Source organism: Panthera onca, chromosome B3 (assembly GCF_046562875.1).
Source record: "Panthera onca isolate mPanOnc1 chromosome B3, mPanOnc1 haplotype 2, whole genome shotgun sequence".
NCBI classification, from domain to species: domain Eukaryota; kingdom Metazoa; phylum Chordata; class Mammalia; order Carnivora; family Felidae; genus Panthera; species Panthera onca.
Window position 1 is genome coordinate 98,318,529 of NC_138344.1, and position 21,664 is coordinate 98,340,192.

The 21,664-nt window shown below is 38.1% G+C and overlaps 1 protein-coding gene and 1 non-coding gene across 2 annotated transcripts; both read left to right on the forward strand.

Moving 5' to 3' along the window:
- Nucleotides 1–250: 250 nt before the first annotated feature.
- On the forward strand, nucleotides 251–15,416 carry TMX1 (thioredoxin related transmembrane protein 1). The gene is made up of 8 exons (XM_060619832.3): nucleotides 251–519; nucleotides 3,761–3,876; nucleotides 5,437–5,482; nucleotides 8,301–8,429; nucleotides 10,398–10,443; nucleotides 10,545–10,646; nucleotides 10,763–10,829; nucleotides 13,669–15,416. The coding sequence occupies exons 1-8, from the start codon at nucleotides 368–370 to the stop codon at nucleotides 13,845–13,847; spliced, it is 837 nt and encodes a 278-aa protein (XP_060475815.1). The 5' UTR covers nucleotides 251–367; the 3' UTR covers nucleotides 13,848–15,416.
- Nucleotides 4,225–4,358, forward strand: LOC132670575 (small nucleolar RNA SNORA70). The gene has a single exon (XR_009606806.2). It is a non-coding gene; the product is annotated as a small nucleolar RNA SNORA70 (small nucleolar RNA).
- Nucleotides 15,417–21,664: the final 6,248 nt, after the last annotated feature.

A 21,664-nucleotide genomic window follows, 5' to 3' on the forward strand; every position in this document is an offset into this window, starting at 1 on the left:
TACCAATCATTTGGCGCCAAAAGGTGAAACAATATTTAAGCCAGGCCGCTCCGTAGCCCCGCCCCACTCCCTACACCACGCCCCCTGCTTGCTCTTTTCCTTCCGAACAATTCTAGGGCTCGCCCGGCGTAGGGAAGAAACCGCTTTTCTGTCATGCGCACTAGGGATTGGCTCTTTTCCCTCTCTACAAACCAGTAGGACCGGGTATCGTCCTGCGCATTGAGAGTTTCCCAGGAACGCGCGCGCGCGCGCGCGCAACTGCGCGGTCAGGCGCATGAGCAGATTAGCTCTCTGAGGGCGGAAGTGAGGAGCGGCTGCGCAAAGGTGGGGGGCGCTGCGCTTGCTGTGGGGTGGGCGAGCTGCAGAAATGACGGCCTCCAGGAGTCCCGTGGTTCCTGTGGCAGTGTTGCTGCTGTTGGCTTGCGGGGCTCCCTGGACCCACGGGCGGCGGAGCGACGTGCGCATCATCACAGACGAGAACTGGAAAGAGTTGCTGGAAGGAGAGTGGATGATAGAATTGTGAGTGTGGGGCGGTTGTCTCGGGTCCCCTCGGTGGGCCGGGAGGTCCCGGCTGCTGGATCTAAATCTGGACACCCGCTTCACTTCCATTCAGCTCAGGCGGGTCCCAGCTTACCCAGAACTGCCACTCGGAGCCGACGACCCAGAGCCTTACTCCTCCAGATCCCTAAAGTCCTCTTCGGATCGGCCGCTGGCTTGGTCCCACCCCCTCGTTTCTAACCAGGGAATATTAAGTTTCTTCTAAATGGTTTCGTTTCTAGTACTGTGGTGCGCCTAAGAGATAGAGTTCAACTTCGCATTTTTTCTACTTTTCATGACTTTGGGGGTGGAAGTGGTTGGTTTGACTAATTCCTATACAGTTATTTATTTTAGAATCATCCTTCGCAAACTTCTAGACTTACTCTTCACCAAACTTTATAAAAGAGGAGATTGAGCAGAGCTCCTCTCCTTTTGTCTTTTATCCTTTAAAAGTCCATTCGTAGTGTTGGAATTTGAGACTTTTCACATTTTATTTTATGGATTAAGTATATTTTAATTTTAAATGCTGAGTAAATTCAACTTGGATTATTGTTAATTTTTTTTTTTTTTTTTTTTTTGCTTTATCTTGTTTTTGTTTTTTTCTCTCTGCACGTCTCATTTTTCTTTTGGATTCGTGTTTCTGCAAAGTACTTATTGCTCAATGTCCTGGATTGTTACTCTCAGATATAAGTGTTATTGCAATAAAAAATAAAGTTAACGTATGAGAGTGATTATAAACTCTTAGGACCATCAGGTCATCATTTACTGTTTGGAGGAAACCACGTGTCTGTGGTGATTCTGTTCTACTAAGGTCCCCTTTGCATCTGTAGAAAATAAATTGCTTTTGCTTTAGTTGCTAAATTGGTGATGGTGGTAGTGCTATTGATCATAGTGGTATTAGTGATATTAGTAAAAAACACCACTTTTGAGTGTTAACTGTACCAGACACTGCTAAACACTTTATATACATTATACTATTTAATTTTTTACAATCCTTTAAGATCGGCATTATTTCCCACATTTTACAGGTGAGAGAAATACCTAAGGGTTTTAATTAATCTGTCCTGGTATTGCTATACTGGCTTTCCTTTGCAGTGCCTAAGCGTAGGTATGCAGTAATTGTTAGAATGGTCCCCTTCTTTAACAGGGTTCAGATGAGTGTTTTCCTGTATGCTTGGGTTGCCAGTTAATGGATGAAGGTGGACGTCCCCAAGGGAGAGCGCAGAAGGCCAAATCGATAACTGTTGAGTCATAAAATCAAAAAAGGCATAGAACATTTATATGGAGTAAAAGATAGGGGAAATTGTTTATGCACTATACATTTAATCTGTAACTTAGTGAAATGAAATTTTAGGCAACATTGAAGCTGCAGCCAAGAGGAAATATAACCAGGGACAACATTTGATTTTTATTGTCATGAATAAGTTGTTTTAGATTGTGCCCATAAAATATTTACGGTTTCATAAATAGTAATTAAACAATAGTGATTATGAATTTATATACAAAATATAGTCAAGTAATACTTCAGGGTTTTTAAAAAAATTTTTCTTTAATGTTTATTTTTGAGAGAGAGAGAGCACGAGCTGGGGAGGGGCAGAGAGAGAGGGAGACACAGAATCTGAAGCAGGCTCCAGGCTCCATGCTGACAGCACAGAGCCTGACACGGGGCTCGAACCCACAAACTGTGAGATCATGACCTGAGCCAAAGTCAGACAACAGACTGAGCCACTCAAGCACCCCTTGAGGTTTTTTTTTTTTTTTTTAACTGATTTGATCAATCTATGTAAATACAGTGGTCAAAAGTTAAGTATTTGGGGATTTGAATTAGAACTTCTCTGTGAAATTAGACTATACTGTAGAACTTGTTCTTATTTTTTTCCCCCTTAGCTTACTGATTTACATGTTAAGACTTTAAAAAGCACAAAAGGAACTTGTAAGGGGGATCGAGTATTGCTAATGAATGATAGTCTGCTCTTATTACAAGTCTGTTATCTGCATTAAACCCATCCTGATCAGTTTTGTTGCAGAGATATTTTTATTGAAATACAATCTGTTGTTAAGGACTTTTGCTTTCATTTATGGTACTGGTCTTGTTTCCCAGTGTCTATTACTTTTAGGAGTTTTATTTTCATAACATAAGTTAAAATATAATGAAATGCAGAAACTGAACTCTTGTGTTCAGCAAGTACAGGCTTTATTCTTCCATTAAAAAAAAAAAAAAACTGAGTCAAATTGAAAGATAATACACAATAAAGTGAAGAATAAAATCCTGGAGAAAAATCAGGGCCTTGAAAGATGCTGAATACCAGAGGAGTAATTAAAATGCTAATAAGGTTGGCCATAGATTTGTAAACCTGAGGTTTTAGAAACTGGCTAACCAAGGACTGGCCAAAGGAATTTTGTATGGTCTGTCCAGTGTTTGTGTCCGGGTTAAGTTTTGAGGTAACATTTTTACATAAATATGCAGATTTTCAGCTTCTTTTAAATAAGGTAGAGCCTGCTACCTAGCCAGAAATCCCCTTGTGGCAATCATGCTGAGTGGAGGTTCCCCTCATAAGGAGCATGCATTTCCTTTTTCGCCACAGCCCTGGGCACTTCCTATTTTTCTCCTTACTAGCCCCTTGCCTTTGTGACTCCTGTAGTGCAAATTATTCAAACGGGTGAACTCCAAATTTGGTTTTGAGTTTTCTGGTGGCCACGTATTCATAGAGAGATCCAAAGGTTTTCAAAGAGCTGTTTTGGGGGGCTCCTGGGTGGCTCAGTCTGTTGATCTTCAGTTGAGCATCTGACTCTTGATTTCGGCTCAGTTCATGATCTCACAGACGTGAAATCAAGCCCAGTTTCCGGCTCCACGCTGAGCGTGGGGCTCTCCCTCTCTTTCTGTCTCTCTGCCTCTTCCCTGCTCAAATGGGTGCGCACTCTCTCACTCAAAATGTATAAACTGATTAAAAAACAAAGACTGTTTGGCATGTAAACTTACGAACTTATTTTTGTGTCTGAAGAACTTATTCTCAGAATTTTACATAATGAGCATCATCAGTTATAGTTTTGATTTTCAGAATGTTAACTCCACAGTTAAAACTGTTTCATCTTCACAGAATTAACCACTTTGCTATCTTGTTTTTAGTATAAAACAGTCTTCACAAATTACACATTTAGAATTGTTATATCTATATGGTCATATTAGAATGCTTAACTTTTTTTCTTAAACTGTATTTTATAGTTATGCTCCATGGTGTCCTGCTTGTCAGAATCTTCAACCAGAATGGGAAAGTTTTGCTGAATGGGGAGAAGATCTTGAGGTTAATGTTGCAAAAGTAGATGTCACAGAGCAGCCAGGTACTGTAAGTCTGTGGTTAGTCTGCAAATTGGGTTGATATGTTCATCCTGTTTGCCACATCACTTGGTCTTAACTGCCTTTCATTAGGTTTTGAAAACATAACTGTCTGGGGGCGCCTGGGTGGCTCAGTCTGTAGAGCGTCCAACTCCAGCTCAGGTCATGATCTCAAGGTTCAGTTTGTAGATTCGAGCCCCACGTCAGGCTCTGTGGGAGCCTGGAGCCTGCTTCAGATTCTGTCTCTCCCACTCTCTCTGCCCCTCCCCTGCTTGCAGTCTGTCTCTGTTTCTCTCTCTCTTAAAAAATAAGTAAACATTAAAAAAAAAAAAAACACATAACTGCATAACTGTCTGCAGTACTTATGCTGACTCACCCGCCTCCCTGGTGAGGGATCCTTGTGCAGTGGCTACAAAAAGCAGATTCTGTGGTTGTGTATGCAGCTCATTCCTTTTAGGTGTTGCTGTAAGGGACCTTGGGGGCCGTGCCCTCTCCCTGTTCTGGCCCATGTAACTGCCTTTGATCTTTTTTTCCTTTGTATCCCAGACCCCAGACTAGCATGTAAGATGCCTTTGAGAAGTCCTAGAATACTGTGGTTTAGGTGGACATTGGCCAAGCCACCATTTGCATCCATATACCAAGCTTCAGAATAAAGAGCATGTGGTGGAGGTTTTTTGTAGAGCCAAGGGTACATTCTCTGACAAGTGAACCCAATCTCTTAATTGGGTTTCAAATTTAATAACCTGTGGTTTGAGGGCATGCCCTTAATACAAAGCTCTCATGTCTGTGGGGTCAAATACACTCCTGACTTGGCCCCCTGAACAAGTGGCAGGCCCTGCTCTTAAGGATGCTCCTTTCTTAGACCAGCCTCATCTTACCTGATCTTGGTCACAGTAAACCTGGGTTGTTGATTCTGTTCTCACCCCAGATGGTAATAAGAGCTAATATTTATTGAGCACTTAGTACAAGTATTGCTCCAAGTGTTTTGCATTTGTTATATAATCCTTATACAACCTTGTGAGTTAGGTAATATGAGAAAACTGAGGCATAGAGAGATGAACTCTCAGTTATATTAGAGCTTAACACATGGTTAATAATGTTAGTGTTACTGCTCATCTTAGGAAAGATTGAAAATATTTTCCGTTTTTAACATCTTAAACTCTTTGTTTTTTGAATGGCAAGTGGTATTTCATTTGATTTTAGATCTTTCTAAGACTACTGTTATATTGTGCCGCCCTGTGACTCATCGCTGGTAGTCTTATCACATAGTGGTATAGTTGATGAAATGTTAATATATATATTCACAGACATCTTCAGTATTCAAGCCTTACATACTTTTAATTGAGATAATGTGCAGTAGTGTTGATTTTAAAGTTGCTTCAAGTACATAATTGGGATTTTTTTCATTGTTACAAAGCTCAACTGTTTTTAGGTATAATTTCATATTCATTCCCTATTAGTATTTAAATAATTCAGAATCAACTTTTAAGTAGTAAGTGATTGTTGGCTCATATAAAACCTGTTGTTTCTTGTATTTGTTTCTAATGTTTCCTTATCATTTTTAGGACTGAGTGGACGATTTATTATAACTGCTCTTCCTACTATTTATCAGTAAGTATTTGAAGATTCTATCGTTAAGGGGAAGGATGCAGCATAGTATAATCAGAATAAAAGACCTCTGGCCTGAATCATGTTTAAAGAGCATTATATTCAGTAAGGCTCAGTTTGTCCTTCATGCTATTGTAGGTGCGTTAGATGGATGACGTATGAAATACTTCTGGTCACAGAGGTTTGTAACTATTTTGTAACCTCCTGAACTCAGAGGTTCACATGACATGGTGTGATACCATGTAGCATAGTAAAGATTATGAGCCCAGGTTTGTGTTAAGTCCTGTAGAAAGTTTGGTGAGGAAAAAAAATCACTGGGCAGGGTGGTTCCTGGAGAACATGGGAATATAAACGCAACCTCAGAGGTAGAATTTTCAAAAGAGTGTAGAAGTAAGCATTCCATCCTTTGGATACTCTCACCAACAGTCATAAATAGGAACACGGTGTGTTCAAAAATTAGCTAGGAAAGGGCTGTAGCTCAGTCTTCAGACGGTAATTGGTGAAATGGTTGAGTGTTAAGTCAGAATGAACAAGATTATGTAGTTTTCTGTGTCAGGTCTTTTAGTTTGAATTTATCTTCTAAACTGGGGATAGGAAATCTCAAATCTGTACAGGCATACCTTGTTTTACTGTGCTTCACAGATGTTGCATTTTCACAAATTGAAGGTTTGTAGCAACGTTGGATCAGGTGGGTCTGTCTGCACCATTTTTCCAATAGCATTTGCTCACTTTGTGTCTCTGTGTCACATTTTGGTAATTCTTGAAATATTTCAGACTTTTTCATTATTATGTCTTCTGGTGGTCTGTAATAAGTGATTATAGCTTGCTGAAAGCTCAGATGATGTTTAGCATTTTTTAGCAAGAAAGTATTTTTAGATGAAGATATGCATAATGTTTTAGACATAAAGTTCATTCAGCTGGTGGCTTGTGTGGCAGGAGGTACTTTCCTCATTTAAATTTCTGAAAGCAAGTTGGCAGTTTTTTGTGTTTCTAGCTCACTTTTCTTTGGCATCTTTTTTTTCATGTGTGTATCTGTTTCTCTGTGCCTTTGTATTCACCCCTGCTCCTTTTGTATCTATTCATATGTATATTCTTCCTCTCTGGAAGTGCTACTGTTCCTTTTTACTCCGTCCTTTTCTCCACTTCCCCCTTTACTGGTTCTAATCAGTGTCTTCCATTTTCCTTCTCCCTTCTTAACATCCCCTGAACTTCCAGAATTTCCTGTCCTTCTTTTATAATTTTATTTTAATGTTTTATTTACTTTTGAGAGAGAGAGACACAGAGTGTGAGCGGGGGGAGGGGCAGAGAGTGAGTGAGACACAGAATCTGAAGCAGGCAGCAGGCTCCAGGCTCTGAGCTGTCAGCACAGAGCTCAACACGGGGTTCCGGGGCTCGAACCCACAAACTGCGAGATCACGACCTGAGCCAAAGTCAGATGACTGACTGAGCCACCCATGCGCCCCTCCTGTCCTTTTTTTAAATTTTTTTTTTTTTTTAACGTTTATTTATTTTTGAGACAGAGAGAGACAGAGCATGAACGGGGGAGGGTCAGAGAGAGGGAGACACAGAATCCGAAACAGGCTCCAGGCTCTGAGCTGTCAGCACAGAGCCGGACGCGGGGCTCGAACTCACGGACCGCGAGATCATGACCCGAGCCGAAGTCGGCCGCTTAACCGACTGAGCCACCCAGGCGCCCCACCTCCTGTCCTTTTTTTAAGTCACATTGTTTATCATGCCCATTCCCCTAATTTTTGCCTTTTGAAATCCTACATATTTTTCAAAAACAGCTCAGATGCCATTGCCTTTACAAAAACTTTTTGTTTTTTTGAGTGGAAGATCCTTGTAGTCTTTGGCACTGGAAGGCTAAAGGATTCTTTAACCCTCCTGTAGGTGGTAGGGAGCTTTTGAAAATTTTTGTACTTAAGTGATAAAGTATTATGTAGGATTAGACTGGCAGTATTACCATTTTTTTTTTAACATTTATTTATTTTTGAGAGCTAGAGATAGCACAGGTGCAGGAGGGGCGGAGAGAGAGGGAGGCACAGAATCTGAACCAGGCTCCAGGCTCTGAGCTGTCAGCACAGAGCCTGACATGGGGCTCGAATCCTGGGCCCATGAGATCATGGCCTAAGCTGAAGTTGGATGCTTAAATGACTGAACCACCCAGATGCCCCTAGACTGGCAGTATTATTTAGGGTAGTTTGGAAATAGTGAAGTTGTGGGAGTAGGGAGAGCATTTTTGAGCCTTTGAGAACTCCATACATTGGGAAGGGGAAGGAGGAGGCAGATGTCAGGAAGAATGCAAAGCATACTGTAAAATAGAATCACTGAAATAGGAGGAAAGGAAACACTACCAGATACCTCCAGCAATTTAAAGTAGCATGGTTAAGATGATGTGATCATGGCTGAAAATACCAGAAAAATGCCTTCAATTTTTAACCTGTAGCTTAAAATAGCTAATAATTAGTAAGTGCCAGATACTGTCTAACAACTTTTCATGTAGCCATCCTTTTAAGATGTGCATTGCACCTTTATTGAGGTATAATTTACATAGAACTATGGTTTCATAATTTTATAATTTGGAAAAGTAATAATAATTGTAAGGCTTATGATTCTTTATAATGCCACTGCTTAAATAAATTTGGAACCAAGATGTTATGAGTTGGTAATTAGTGTTGTTACTTGTGCAATTTCTTACTTGTGCATTACTAATGATTTTGAATATAAGGATTGATTATAAAATGAGGTTAAAGAAAAAGGAAAACAAATGCTAAGTTTATTTATTTGGTGCTGTTTAATATTTAATTCTGATCCCCTTTAGTTGTAAAGATGGTGAATTTAGGCGCTATCAGGGTCCAAGGACTAAGAAGGACTTCATAAACTTTGTAAGTGAGAAAGAGTGGAAGAGTATTGAACCCGTTTCATCGTGGTTTGGTCCAGGTTCTGTTCTGTAAGTATGAGGGATTTTTCTTTTATCTATTTCAGAATTAATTGGACCAGATAATTATATTTTGTGGAAATAAAGCATTCATACCCAGTTTTAGTTCTTGGACTCTTAAGGTACATTCATACTTACTGCGATATTTGTAGTTTGACTTTTTCTTCTAAGTCAGATACTTTGATCTTTGGTAAGCTAGAAGGAGGCGTACGCTAAAATTAAGTTGAAAGCCTTTTCAGGAATATTTTAGCTCTGCAGATAATGGTCATTTGTATCCTCAAAAACGAATCGATCTCCCTGAGCAATGTAATTGGTAAAGCTATCATTTCAGCTTAATATTTGAATAAGCCTCAAACATGTGCCTACTCTTGTTACCGTTATATTTTATACCGTTATATTTTAGTTCTTAATGTGATTGCATTATTCTACCCATCTGATAATTTTTTGGTTGAATAGGATGGATGAACAATGAACTTAATGGTATGGGTAACCACTGGGCTTAATCTATAGCTGGATATATGGAGCAGTAGTGATTGGAAATAGCAAGAGTATTTTCAGCTAGCCTTTGGGGTATAAGGCCTCTCAGGTCATATGAGAGATATCTGGAAATAATGAGTTTTGCTGAGGTCTCCATGGACTCATCCTGGTTTGGCTAAGTTAGCTCTTCCTGTCTCCTCACCACATTTGCCCTTAGAGGTTGGGGAGTTGTTACACCAACGGTGTAAGGTATAAAAATGCTCTGGATTCTGGGAGTGGAGGAAAGATCAGCCCTAAGTGATATTTTGAAATCGAATTTTGTCTTTAGCTCCTTTCCTTTTCACCTCTTTTCCTGTGAAAATCTCTAAATTGAATGGTCCTGTAGCTGTCAGAATTCCCCTTACTGAACCACCATGCCCTAGTATTCCTGATAGAATCTAATTAGTGCTGATTATAGTGAGGCTACACATTGCTTTATGTTTCAGTTCCCTGTTCCTATGCCCATTTGCAATTTAAGTGACAGAAGCAACATGATTGAACCACATTTTTGTGTCAGACTGAAATTGCTCCTGATTTTTGTTAATTTGAAATCTCCTAGACGAATCTTACCCTCTCTAGTAGAAGAAGGTATTCCTTGTACGTCTTTGTTGAATCCTCAGGGATTCAGCAGCGCATGCCTTTTTTATTGGTGGACCGAGTGAGAGACACTTGTAGTGTCGGCAGGCTCACCCACCCAGTGTGGGCAGTCGGAGTAGGTCATCCTGCATGCAGGAACTTTGGCTTAGGTGTGAATTGATCTATATGTTGGTGGCAATCCTTGTGCTAGAGAGGAAGCAAACCCTTCTTAGTTTTGCCTTTTTCTAACTGTCTAAACTACTTGGGTTTATGTGAAAATAATAATTATTTATGTTTATATGATGTCTTAGCATTTATTTCATATGAAATTTCTTTGTATATCCTTAAATGATATCAAACTAATACAAATTAAGATTATTTAATTTTAATACAAAAGGGGAATAATTCTTAGGTGGGAAGGATCAGTTCAACAAGTATTCCCAGTTCTTCCTTCAGGCTCCCTTCTCTCCTCATTCTTTGGAGGGATTTTAAGGGTTAATAAGAGTTGTCATTTGCTTATAGTACACTTGACTTTAGGCAACTGGTTCCTTAGAGCTTGTAACCCGTTATGCAGAGTATATTGGAGACATCATCAGATGAAAGGTGAAAGGCTAAAGTCAAAGCAGTAGGGAAAGGGAAAAAGTTACCAAGTTTTATTTATGAGGACATCACATAGTGACAGCAGTTCAAGAACTGTTCATTTTTATTAATAGGAATTCCTAATACAAGCTTGAAATCAGCGATGTATTGCTAGTCTTGATTAACACCAGCAATAAAATCTGTTATGTTAGGGAAATTATAGCCTGAAAAATAGAAGATCTAGATATGCACACATTCTCTTTCAAAGGTATGTGTCCTATTCAGTTTTTTAATCCTTTTTTCTTTCAGGATGAGTAGTATGTCAGCACTCTTTCAGCTATCCATGTGGATCAGGGTATGGGCTAGAGTTTTATTTCTATTTGAAACATTTTTGACACTACTCGAGTTTTTTAAACAACCAGGGTTTTTAAGTTTATTCTTTCCTTTTGATTTTAGACTTGCCATAACTATTTTATTGAAGACCTTGGATTACCAGTTTGGGGATCATACACAGTTTTTGCTTTAGCAACTCTGCTTTCAGGACTATTATTGGGACTTGTAAGTACTTCATTTTCAGAGTACATGGAAGAAAAATATTTTAAAATCTGATGATTGAATGTAGGTACACTAAGCTCTATCATATACATTCAGATTACTTGTGTTTATTTTCGCAGTGTATGATATTTGTGGCAGATTGCCTTTTTCCTTCAAAAAGGCGTAGACCACAGCCATACCCTTCCAGTAAGTATATTTTTAACGTTTATTTTTTATTCGCCATAATTCTGTTCATTTCTGTGAACACAATCACACATATAGCAAGTTACTTGTTTAGCTTAGGTTTCTAAATGTGGAACAATAGTTTACGTCAGAAACGGAAGGAGGATATATATTTCATGTAAGAATTCCAGCCTGGATTTTAGAACATAGTTGTTTTCTTGGCTTTTGTAATGTGGAGATTTTTAACATCGCGTATAACTTGCAGATACTTAATAACCCTGATCTGGTGTCATTTTATTTGAAAATTTCATGATATTCATGGATCCATTTGAGTATACTGGAGTCAGAAAGAGTTGAGTATATTCTACTCTGGTAGTCGTTCATTATTATGGTGGCCACATTTGAAGGTTTTTCTTTGAATCGTAGCCAAGTCTAAGTTTTTCTGGTAGGATATTCGGGAAAGCAGTTCCTGTAGCTGATTGAGGATTTGCATTAACACTGTACTACAAGATGAGTTGATATAATTAGAAGTATTCACTGCTATCTGTCTTAATATAATTGCTCTCAGCATTTGGTTTAATCTTGAAAATTACACTGTTAGGGAAGCCCTCCTGTTTGCTGTTTATAAATAACTCTCACTTTGTGCCCTCCCATTCACTTTTCAGCAGCTCTCTAGATTGTATGAGTGATACTCTTCATTTTGTGGTTGGGGAAAGTAAGGCTCAGAGAGGTGAACTATTTTTCTAGGGTCACAAAGAAGTGACAGAGTAGAGAGTAGAGCCTAAAGTAGACTGCGGGCATGACATTTTCATTGTGCCACCTTTTGTGACTTTAGGAATTACCGAGGTCAGAACTCCTGAAGTGAAGTCAGTCAAGATTGCATTTACAGTCTACCTTGTTCACTGGATAGCTGACAGGTTATCTTTCATTTCTTAGATGGTTGCATCAATACCGAAAAGGACACGTACAGGGGAAGAATTCATTCTATCCAGCAAGAGCCACTGACCTGTAGGGAAAGAAATGTGAACACAGATTACTTAAAAGACAATTTAAAAGTTGGTGGATGTACATTTAATACTTACATCATTGAAAAACCTTAAATCTAACAGAAAATTAGTTTCAAGTAATCTGTGGCACGACTGATAGATTTTAACCTGAACTTTAATATGATACCACCCCTTCTATAGCAGGCCACGTGATTTGAGTTGTTTTTCAATGTCTGTGTTTAGCTTTGATGTTGAGTTGCCAGGGAGAGACCCAACTCAGTCTAGCTTTAAGCAAAATAGGGATTTACTGCTTCATGTAGCAAGGAAGTCTGAGGGCAGAGTTGGCTGGATCCTTGGGCTCAAATGTTAAAGATGTTGTGTTTCTGAACCGCTTTGTTTTCCATGTCTTTCCCTGCTTCATTTTTGCTCTTTCCAGTCCTTAGCATAAAATGAGTAAGAAAGCAGTGGCTCACAATCCAGAGTAGGAAGTATGCTTTTTCCCTACACCCAGCTATCTTTTGGAAAAATTTTGGTGCACTCTACTTGTGTAAAGAGCTCACTTTTTGGAACAGTTAGTGTAAACCAGGGTTTCAACATGTGTCTCAACATGGACACTTTTTACCTTTTGAGATGGGTAATTCTTAATTGTGACAGACTGTCATTTGTAAATTGTTGGGTGTTCAGCATCATCCCACACGTTGGCAGCAGCACCGCTCCTCTTAGTGGTGACAACCAGAAATATCTCCAGACAGTGCTAAGTGTTCCTTGGCAGTGGTGGGGTCCGGGGAGCAAGACCACCCCCCATGGAGAACCATTGTTGTAGGCTGTAGTGCCTACCACAGCTACATGGGGTGTGCTACTGGGAAGGGGCCATTAACCCAGCTGAAAGAACAATGTCAGACCAAACCATAGAGTGCCCACCATGTGGTCATTTCTTCTCGTGTTTTTTTCTGCCTTACGCTCTCAGGCCTCACTACTCTGCTCAGGATTGCCTAAGATTAAGGCAGTCTAGGATCGCAGAATAGACTAAAGCCTCTTGGCCCAGTTCTGTGTTCTGTATCTCAGTAACATGGTGTGTTCGAAGTTTAGGTTAACTAGCAATAGGTCCTGTAAAAAAAAATGGAAAAGGGGTGTGTGTGTGTACACGTACATAGTTAAAAATTCATTGAGCTGTGCGCTTAAGCTTTATACATTTTATTGTTTGTAATTATGCCTTAACAAAATTATATATGTGAGGAAGAGGAAGCACACTTGTGAAACTCCTTGGAGAAGAAAAACACAATGGATAGGAATATAATGTTGTAAATGTCTGATTGCTGCTCACCTGGAAACTGAAACGGGTAGTGTTGAAGTTTGTTTCATTGCACTTATTAACTAGAAGATTTAAGAGCAAATAAATATGGTTCTATTTAATGTAGTATATTTTCTTACAACATCCACATGCACGCACAGCATTAATTCTGGTTTATTGATTTCGGTTCAATTTATAAACAGGCAGGTGATTACAGTGAATTTGGTAAATAAGATGGATCTTTCAAACCAATTTTCATTTTTATGGTGTCACTTATTTTTAAAGGTAACTTTTTCCTTTTAGAAATCTAAACTTATGATTGATAAATAAAATCCGAAGCAGTTTATGGGCCTATGAATCGTGTCTTGATTTTACTGTAGTGGAACTCTAATACATCAATGAACAAAACCATTTCTGGGTCTTTATCTTTTTCTGTTTTAATGCCCACCATGAATGTTGTCTGTGTGCATACAATGTGATTATAGTATTACTGACTATATTCCCTATGCTGTACTTTTCATCTTTGTAACTTATTTTATAACTGGAAGTGTGTACCTCTTAATCCCCTCTGGTCTTTATCTTTAAGAAAAATTATTACCAGAATCTTCTCAACCTTTGAAAAAAGTGGAGGAGGAACAAGAGGCTGATGAAGAAGATGTTTCAGAAGAGGAAGCAGGAAGTAAAGAAGGAACAAACAAAGACTTTCCACGGAACGCCATTAGGCAACGTTCTGTGGGTCCTTCATTGGCCACAGATCAATCCTAGTTGATTGTTATAGATATCATAATATGATTTTGGCAGAAACAGAAGATGGATCATTTTGGTTTGAAGTAAACTGTGACATGCTTGTACATTGCAGGGTTCAGTCTAGATTGTCATTAGATTGGACAGACTATCTTCAGAAAATAAAAGTAGCACTACGTAAAAAAGTTTGAAATAGGATTTAAGAACAACAGTATGATGGTTTAAACAATTCTTTAGGTTTTGAAAAATCTGGTGCCAAGCAATAAGGTTTGAGTATTTTTATTTAATAATGTTTCAGATCTTCTGAGTTGAAAAATTACATTTCCCGAGTATTGCATTATTGAGGTATTTTTGGAGATTACTTTGGAGAAGATTTCTCATTTGATATAATTTTTCTCAGTTTCACTGTGTGAAAAAAAGAACATATTTCCCATAAATGGGAACTTTGCCCATTGACTCGAGAAATGTGTGGTTCAGTGACAACTCTGGTCATTTCACAAATATAGTCCAAAATTTCTTCATATTTTTAGATTATGCAACTAATAAAGACTACCTTGCTTTAATTAGTTTTCTACACATGGTAATATAGGATATTCTCTTGATTTAGGAAGTTTTTATGTAAGTCCATGGTGTTGTCTTGATTCCTATAAAGGTCGGTTGCCTTTTTTTGTTCCCCTCTGTTCACTGTATGGTTTATGTTTTTCTTACCATGGGTTACATTTTCTTTTTCTAAATTGGATAATTTTCTGGAAACATTTTTCATGCTTTAATAAATAGCCCTTTTTGTTTCAACTGAAGCTTACTGAGGATTCCTTAAAATTGAAAAGCTGTTTACTGATCATTTAAAATTTTGGCCACTCATTTCAGATTTTATGTCATTCTGTTGAACTTCTGAGGTTTTTGTTCGTTTGTTTTGCACATGAAGGTGAACATTCCTGATTTTTATTTGATCTTGTAGAAAAGCCTTGATATTTTACATTTTGAAAATTCATAGAAGCTTAATTTGATATAAAATAAAGTTACCATTCTACTCAGGAAAAAGCATCTTATAGTGTATGTTTTCACTGTATATTCATCATCACAGAAAATTCTTAATTGATTTTACAAAGTCTGTGTATGCTTGATGTTTAAAAATCATAACATTCTTACGTTTTTGAACACAAAGTCTGTATTCTGCTGTACTTTTTATTGTGTAGTGTTTCACAGGTGAGCATCAGCAGGATGGGACATTTAATATAATTTTACACCTCAAAGAGTACAGAGCTTTCACTTTACAGCAAAAGGGGGGGGGGTGTTGGGTGGCAGTAAGAACTGTATTATCTACAAGAAGGGGAAAAGCCATAACTCAGAATGAATCACTTGCCCATTATTTAATAGACAATTTCTGTAATGTCCTGTTTTGTCTAGATTCTGCTGTGTGAATCCATTAGACTTATACAGTATCATAATGTACAACAGTTTTCTTCAAAGACCTTGCCTTTAGAATATTAAATATTCTACCATTGAAGAGTTTTGGATGTATAGTAATTTTGTGATGCTTTAGAAAAATAGACTAAGCACAAAATAAACTTTTCTAAGCACTTCACTAAAGGCTGGAGACAAGTGTGATTTCTAGTTGCATATTTAGAAGTACTTCATTACTTTGTATTTAACAATGTTCAGATGAATAGTTGTGTCACTCTGTTCTTGATTTGTTTAATCAAAAGGCTAGAGTTCTACACATTTTTTTTTTGTTATTTGAGATGATAGAGGAAAATAGTACTCATTAATCAGGTGTTCCACTTTCTAGTATTCTAGTATACAAGACATAGACTTTAAGTTCTTAATTAGAAAATACTGTATATACAGAAAATTAAAAGTAGCCTGAATAGGTAGAGACATGATATTTCAGAAAACAGATGGTTTTGCATTTCTTCAAGATTGTCACTCTAGACACCTGAATAATCAATTTTCTGTCATACGAGAGGCATATAGAAACTACAGGATCATTTACCTCTAACAGACTCCTTTTGTTTCCCTTATTGGGTTAAGGGGGCTCAACATAGCAGTTAGTTATAAATCTTAGGAGAGATTAAGGTGTGATATCAGCATCCTGGAGAACTCTGCCCCCCCACCCCGCAATAATTATTCAGTGCTAACGTGGAAGTGTAAAACTGATCACTCCAATAGAAAAGGCAGTTCTAGGGATGCCTGGGGGGCTCAGTTTGTTGAGCGTCTGACTTCAGGTTATAATCTTGTGATTCGTGAGTTCAAGCCCTGTATCGGGCTTGCTGCTGTTAGCACAGAGCCCACTTCAGATCTGCCACGCTCCCTCTCACTGTCCCTCCCCCGCTGGTGCACTCTCTCAAAAATAAATAAACCTTTAAAAACAAATGCAGGTCTACCACGTACTGCCTAGGTCAGCAAGAATGACAGAACTTGTAATGAAGATTCCTGTGTATATATTAGCTTCCATTCACGACGGTTCTTTTTTCTCCACATTCTTGCCAACATTTGTTACCTCTTGTCTTTTTGAGTTAGCCATTCTGACAGGTGTAAAGTGATACCTCATTGTGGTTTTGATTTGCATTTCCCTGAGGATTAGTGATGTTGGGCCTCTTTTCATGTGTCTGTTGGCCATCTGTGTGTCTTTGGGAAATTGTGTAGTCAGGTCCTCTGCCCATTTTTAATAGGATTACTTGGGTGTTTTTGGTGTTGCCCTGTACAAATTCTCATATATTTTGGATATTAGCCCCTTACTGAATAGATCGTTTACAAATCTATCTTCTCTCATTCAGTAGGTTGCCTTTTTATCTTTTGGATAGTTTCCTTCACTGTGCAAAAGCTTCTTCTTTTGATGTGGTCCCAATAGTTTATTTTTACTTGTATTTCCCTTGCCTAAGGAGACATACCTAGACAATGTTACTAAGGCTGAAGTCAGAGAAATTATTGCCTATGTTTTCTTCTAGAAGTTTTATGGTTTCAGGTCTCACATTTAGATCTTTAATCCATTTTGAGTTTATTTTTGTGTATAGTGTGAGAAGTGGTCCAGTTTCATTTGTAAATGATGGTTTTGAAAGCAATTTTCTGTCAAGTCAGTTGTGTCCTTATTCAACCGAGTGCATCAAAGGCATAGGTCTGGACTTAATTATATTACGAGATTAACATTTTTGAATAAACATTTTAACTCATTTTAGGATTACCTAGGATATTATGATGCATAACACTAGTTTAAGGTATAATTCTTTCAATAAATTATTTCTTTCCAGTTTTACTGAGGTATGATTGCCAAAACAAATTACTTTTGATAGGGATCTTTTATTAATAAGATAATTAATTTGAGATGGAATTTAAATGAGTGGTCCTACTGAATAATTGTATAATTCTAAAAGTAAAATTAAAAAAAAAAATTTTAATGTTTATTTATTTCTGAGACAAAGAGAGACAGAGCATGAGTGGGGGAGGGGCAGAGAGAGAGGGAGACACAGAATCAGAAGCAGGCTCCAGGCTCTGAGCTGTCAGCGCAGAGCCTGACATGGGGCTCAAACTCAAAAACTGTGAGATCATGCATGACCTTAGCCAAAGTTGGTTGGTCGCCCAACCGACTGAGCCACCCAGGCACCCCTAAAAGTAAAATTTTAAATATATCACTTACAGATTTGGGTATATATTGTGTATCTAGCAACTTCTGCATTTGTTCTAAAACCATTAAAGCTAGAACAACAAATTTAAATTTGAAGTTTGATAATATATAAGTAGTAAAGTCATTATCTGAACAGATCTAAAATATATCCTTTTAAATTTTATTTTATTTACTAAAAAATATTTTTTTAATGTTTATTTATTTATTTAGAGAGAGATAGAGCACAAGCATGGGAGGGGCAGAGACAGAGAGTCACAGAACTGAAGCAGGCTACAGACTCTGAGCTGTCAGTACAGAGCCCGATGCGGGGCTTGAACTCATAGACTGCAAGATTATGACCTGAGCTGAACTCAGACCTTTAAACTACTGAGCCACCCAGGTGCCCCTAAAATATATCCTTTTTAGGAAAAATGTTTATTTTGAGAGAAAGAGCATGAGCCAGGGAGGGGCAGAGAGAGAGAGAGAGGGAATTTCAAGCGGGCATGCTGCAATCAGTGCAGAGCCCAACCCAGGGTCTTAATTTCATGAACCATGGGATCATGACCTGAACCAAAATCAAGAGTCAGACACTTAACTGACTGAGCCACCCAGGCACCCCAATATATCCTTTCCCTTAATGATTGTTTCTTTTGACTCATTAATTACAGATGATTGTGATAATATCAGTATTGTGGCCATTAATGAAATCAACTGTCTCCTTTCTACCCATTTGGCTGTGTGTAACATTTTTAAGCCTATTTTTGTTATTATCACAACTCAGACTGGTTGTATCCTGAAAATGAAAACATGAAAAATGAAAATATAACAAGTAATTGACCAAATAGAGGTGTGCTTCTCTGAAATTTCTTTTTTTTTTTTTTAACATTTATTTATTTTTAAGAGACAGAGCACGAGCAGGGTGGTGGGGAGTGGGGAGCAGAGACAGAGGGAGACACAGAATCCAAAGCAGGCTCCAGGCTCTGTGCTGTCAGCACAAAATCAGATGCTCAACCACCTGAGCCATCCAGGTGCCCATCTGAAATTTCTTTTAAATCTAAATAGAAGTAAGTCTTTTATTTTATTTATTTTATTTATTATTTTAAAAAATTTTTATTTTTAAGAGACAAAGACAGCACGAGTGGGGGAGGGGCAGAGAGAGAGAGAGAGAGAGAGAGAGAGAGAATCTGAAGCTGGCTCCAGGCTCTGAGCTGTCAGTGCAGAGCCCGATGCAGGGCTCAAACTCACAAACTGTGAGATCATGACCTGAGCCCAAGTCGGACACTTAACCGACTGAGCCACTCAGGCGCCCCTATTAAATCCATTTTAAACTGAGTGTACATATACTTTGAAGAATAACTTAAGTAATTAAGTATTTTTAAAAAACATCCTTAGTTTTCAGTGTTTTAAATAAAGCATGTCACAGAAATAAGGTTATTAGTAAGTTAGAATATATCAACTCAAGTACTTAAGATTCAACTTACTGCTACCTGGGCATTCCACAGAAGCTCTCTAAAGTTTAGATGTCTCTGCTTCCACAGAATCAAGTATACACTTTGAGAATGTTAAATGCTATTAACTTCATCTCCCCCACCCAACCCAACTAATATTCCTGAAACTATTTTAACAAATCCTCTTGTCTGTCAACATGTCTCACGTTCCATCTGTTGGTTTAAGAGTCAGCTCAAATCCCTTAAGTCCTTTCTGGCCCACAATCTTTTGTTTTGTTTTGTTTTTTTCCAAAAAACCTAAAATGTGGATTTTCACCATTCCCTGGCAGTTAAATCACATTCTGTCTTGTTATATTTCTTCTCTTGCATTTATTATACCAGTTAACTGGCACTGAGCAAATCATAATACATCCTTTGGTCTCAAGTTATGAGTTAAGTGATTTCTGGGGTTCTCTACCTTGAAGAAGATAGTCACTGCATTCATAAGTTGTCTCTAAAACCTGACTGTCATCACTTTGAGGCCTGAAAATACTTGTTAGAGACAGAGCATGCTGTTTCGGCGAGATTTGACAGAAGTCAAGAGACCTGGCTTCAAGTCTTGTCTCTGCCCCTGACTCAGAATGTGACTACTGCCTGTCTGTACATTGATTTTTGTTTTTGTGAAATGAGTGCAAGTTGAGTAGTCTAGTTGTTAGATAAGTTACTTTGAGGAAGCTCTTGAAGTGAACAATGAAGTTATTTGCAACTTTAGCTTCTTGGGCAGGTTTTCTAGAACATAAATGCCATGTGAATGGAGACAATTGTGAAGTTAGTCATGTTGACAGTGAATCGTGGGTGTCATTAGGCACCAGCTTGGGTCCTCAATCTGCCGAGATGGAGAAGCAGGAAAAGGAAAAGGCTGTTCTGCCTTTGCTATCCTATACTTTCTGACATTCACATCCTTCACAGCAGAACCAGATTTTATGTTCTCCATCTTTTTCTTGACAGCCATGTGCTTCAGGACAAGCTGAGACTCTCCTCACTTACTAGGGGTGAGTTTTGGTTCTTAAGACACATGATAATCCAAACCAGTGATTGACATGGTCAATGAACATGTCCAACTTGAGCCAGTGAGGACATGGTGGCTTCTCGTAAGGTCTCTTTGCTTAAAAATGAGGACTCAAGGGTATGTCTCATTTTTCTGGAGTTTGCCATTTTCTGGATGTGATGCCTAGAATGTTGTGACCATCTCACATCCTGAGGATGAAGTGAACAAAGAGGAGGACAGAGCCAAGAGAATCAGAAAAGCAAAGCTTGAGCTTTGACAGAACACTCCCTATCTCTGAACATCTTGTTATTTGAGATAATTTTCCTTATTCCCTAGCCGTTTTCACTTACTTATAACTAAAGTATCAACATGGCTGTCACCTTTCTGGACTCTGTGAACAATGGTGTCTTGATTTGGGTTAACTTAGCTCAATTCCATGTCATCATCAGATTGCTAACCTCAAGCCATGGTTTACTTTTCTCACTGTGACAGCCCAAGTTCAGGAAAAAGAGTTAATCTTCATGTATGTGGTTGAAAGCAATTGATGGGTTAAGTCAGACATGTACTCCAAACAGGCTTGGTAGTGAGAAGTTAAGTGAGTATAGTTTTCTGTTTTGGGGGGGCTATTTTTTTATTCCTCATATTTTATTACATTAATATTAGAATCTTGTAAGCATTAGAGATGAAATCCTAGAAGCTAAAAATAGTGTGTTGAGTGTAAGTATAGCTAACCATTTCGTGTTAACTCAGGCTTTGAGCCTAAAATAGCCTTGTTTAGCTTGTAAGATCCTCTTTGGATTTTGTTTAGTGAGCAAATTCCTATGTATCATTTTTGATAGTAACTTGAATTTTCTACTGAGAATGGGAATAATATAAGTTTGAAGATGGTAAGAAGGAATCGTTTTGCCATTCTGTCCCCTTTGAAGAGGAGGAAGAAAAGGATGGGTGAGTAAAGGGTGACATTTGTTTATGTCTTCTGGAATGTTTCTCTCTTTTCTAAGTTTCTTGTTTGTGTTTTGTCAAGATTAAATGACAATGTATGTGCAAATGCCAGTCATAACCTAGCACATGCAAACAGCTTGATATGGAATATTTCTTAATGTTTATGAAAGGGGATTCCAGTCAAATAACCCTACTGCTTACTAGACTATAACTTGCATTGTAGCCTGAAGTGTTTATTTCGCAAAACCGTCGAGAATGCAATTACTTTTTTTGATGTTTGAGCTGTCAGTGCATGCTTTGAAGTACCTCATTGTTGAAGGAACCAGATGCCTTGCTAACTTTGAGTTATATGCATGCTGCATGTAAACATTTTTAGTTGTGTTCAGTGTTTATGTGTGAGTTCAAGTTGTTAAATGGCTCCAGCCTTCAGGCTGATTTTTAATCTGGAGATATGTAAATTTCATAAAGTGATGTTACTTACTCTTACCTTTGGATATGAGCTTACAGAGAAATTATAGTATACAGAGACAGGATAATATGATGAGTTTTTTAAAGAGCTGTTTTATATTCTGAGGTTATATCCTCCTTCTTAATGTTTTAAAATTAAAAATGCTAGATTTTAAAAAATGGCCTTACCTTACTAAAGTTAAGAGTTGACAGTCTCTTGTGAGTATCCCAAATTTGGAGAGTTTTACTGGACCATAAAGTTTTGAAGTCTGGGAACCACTTATCTTGTCCAAGATGAGTAAACTGAAGTTTCTTCCCTAGACGGCTCATGAAAGGCAAATAGAAAATAAAAATTCAGGTCTCCTCACAAGTG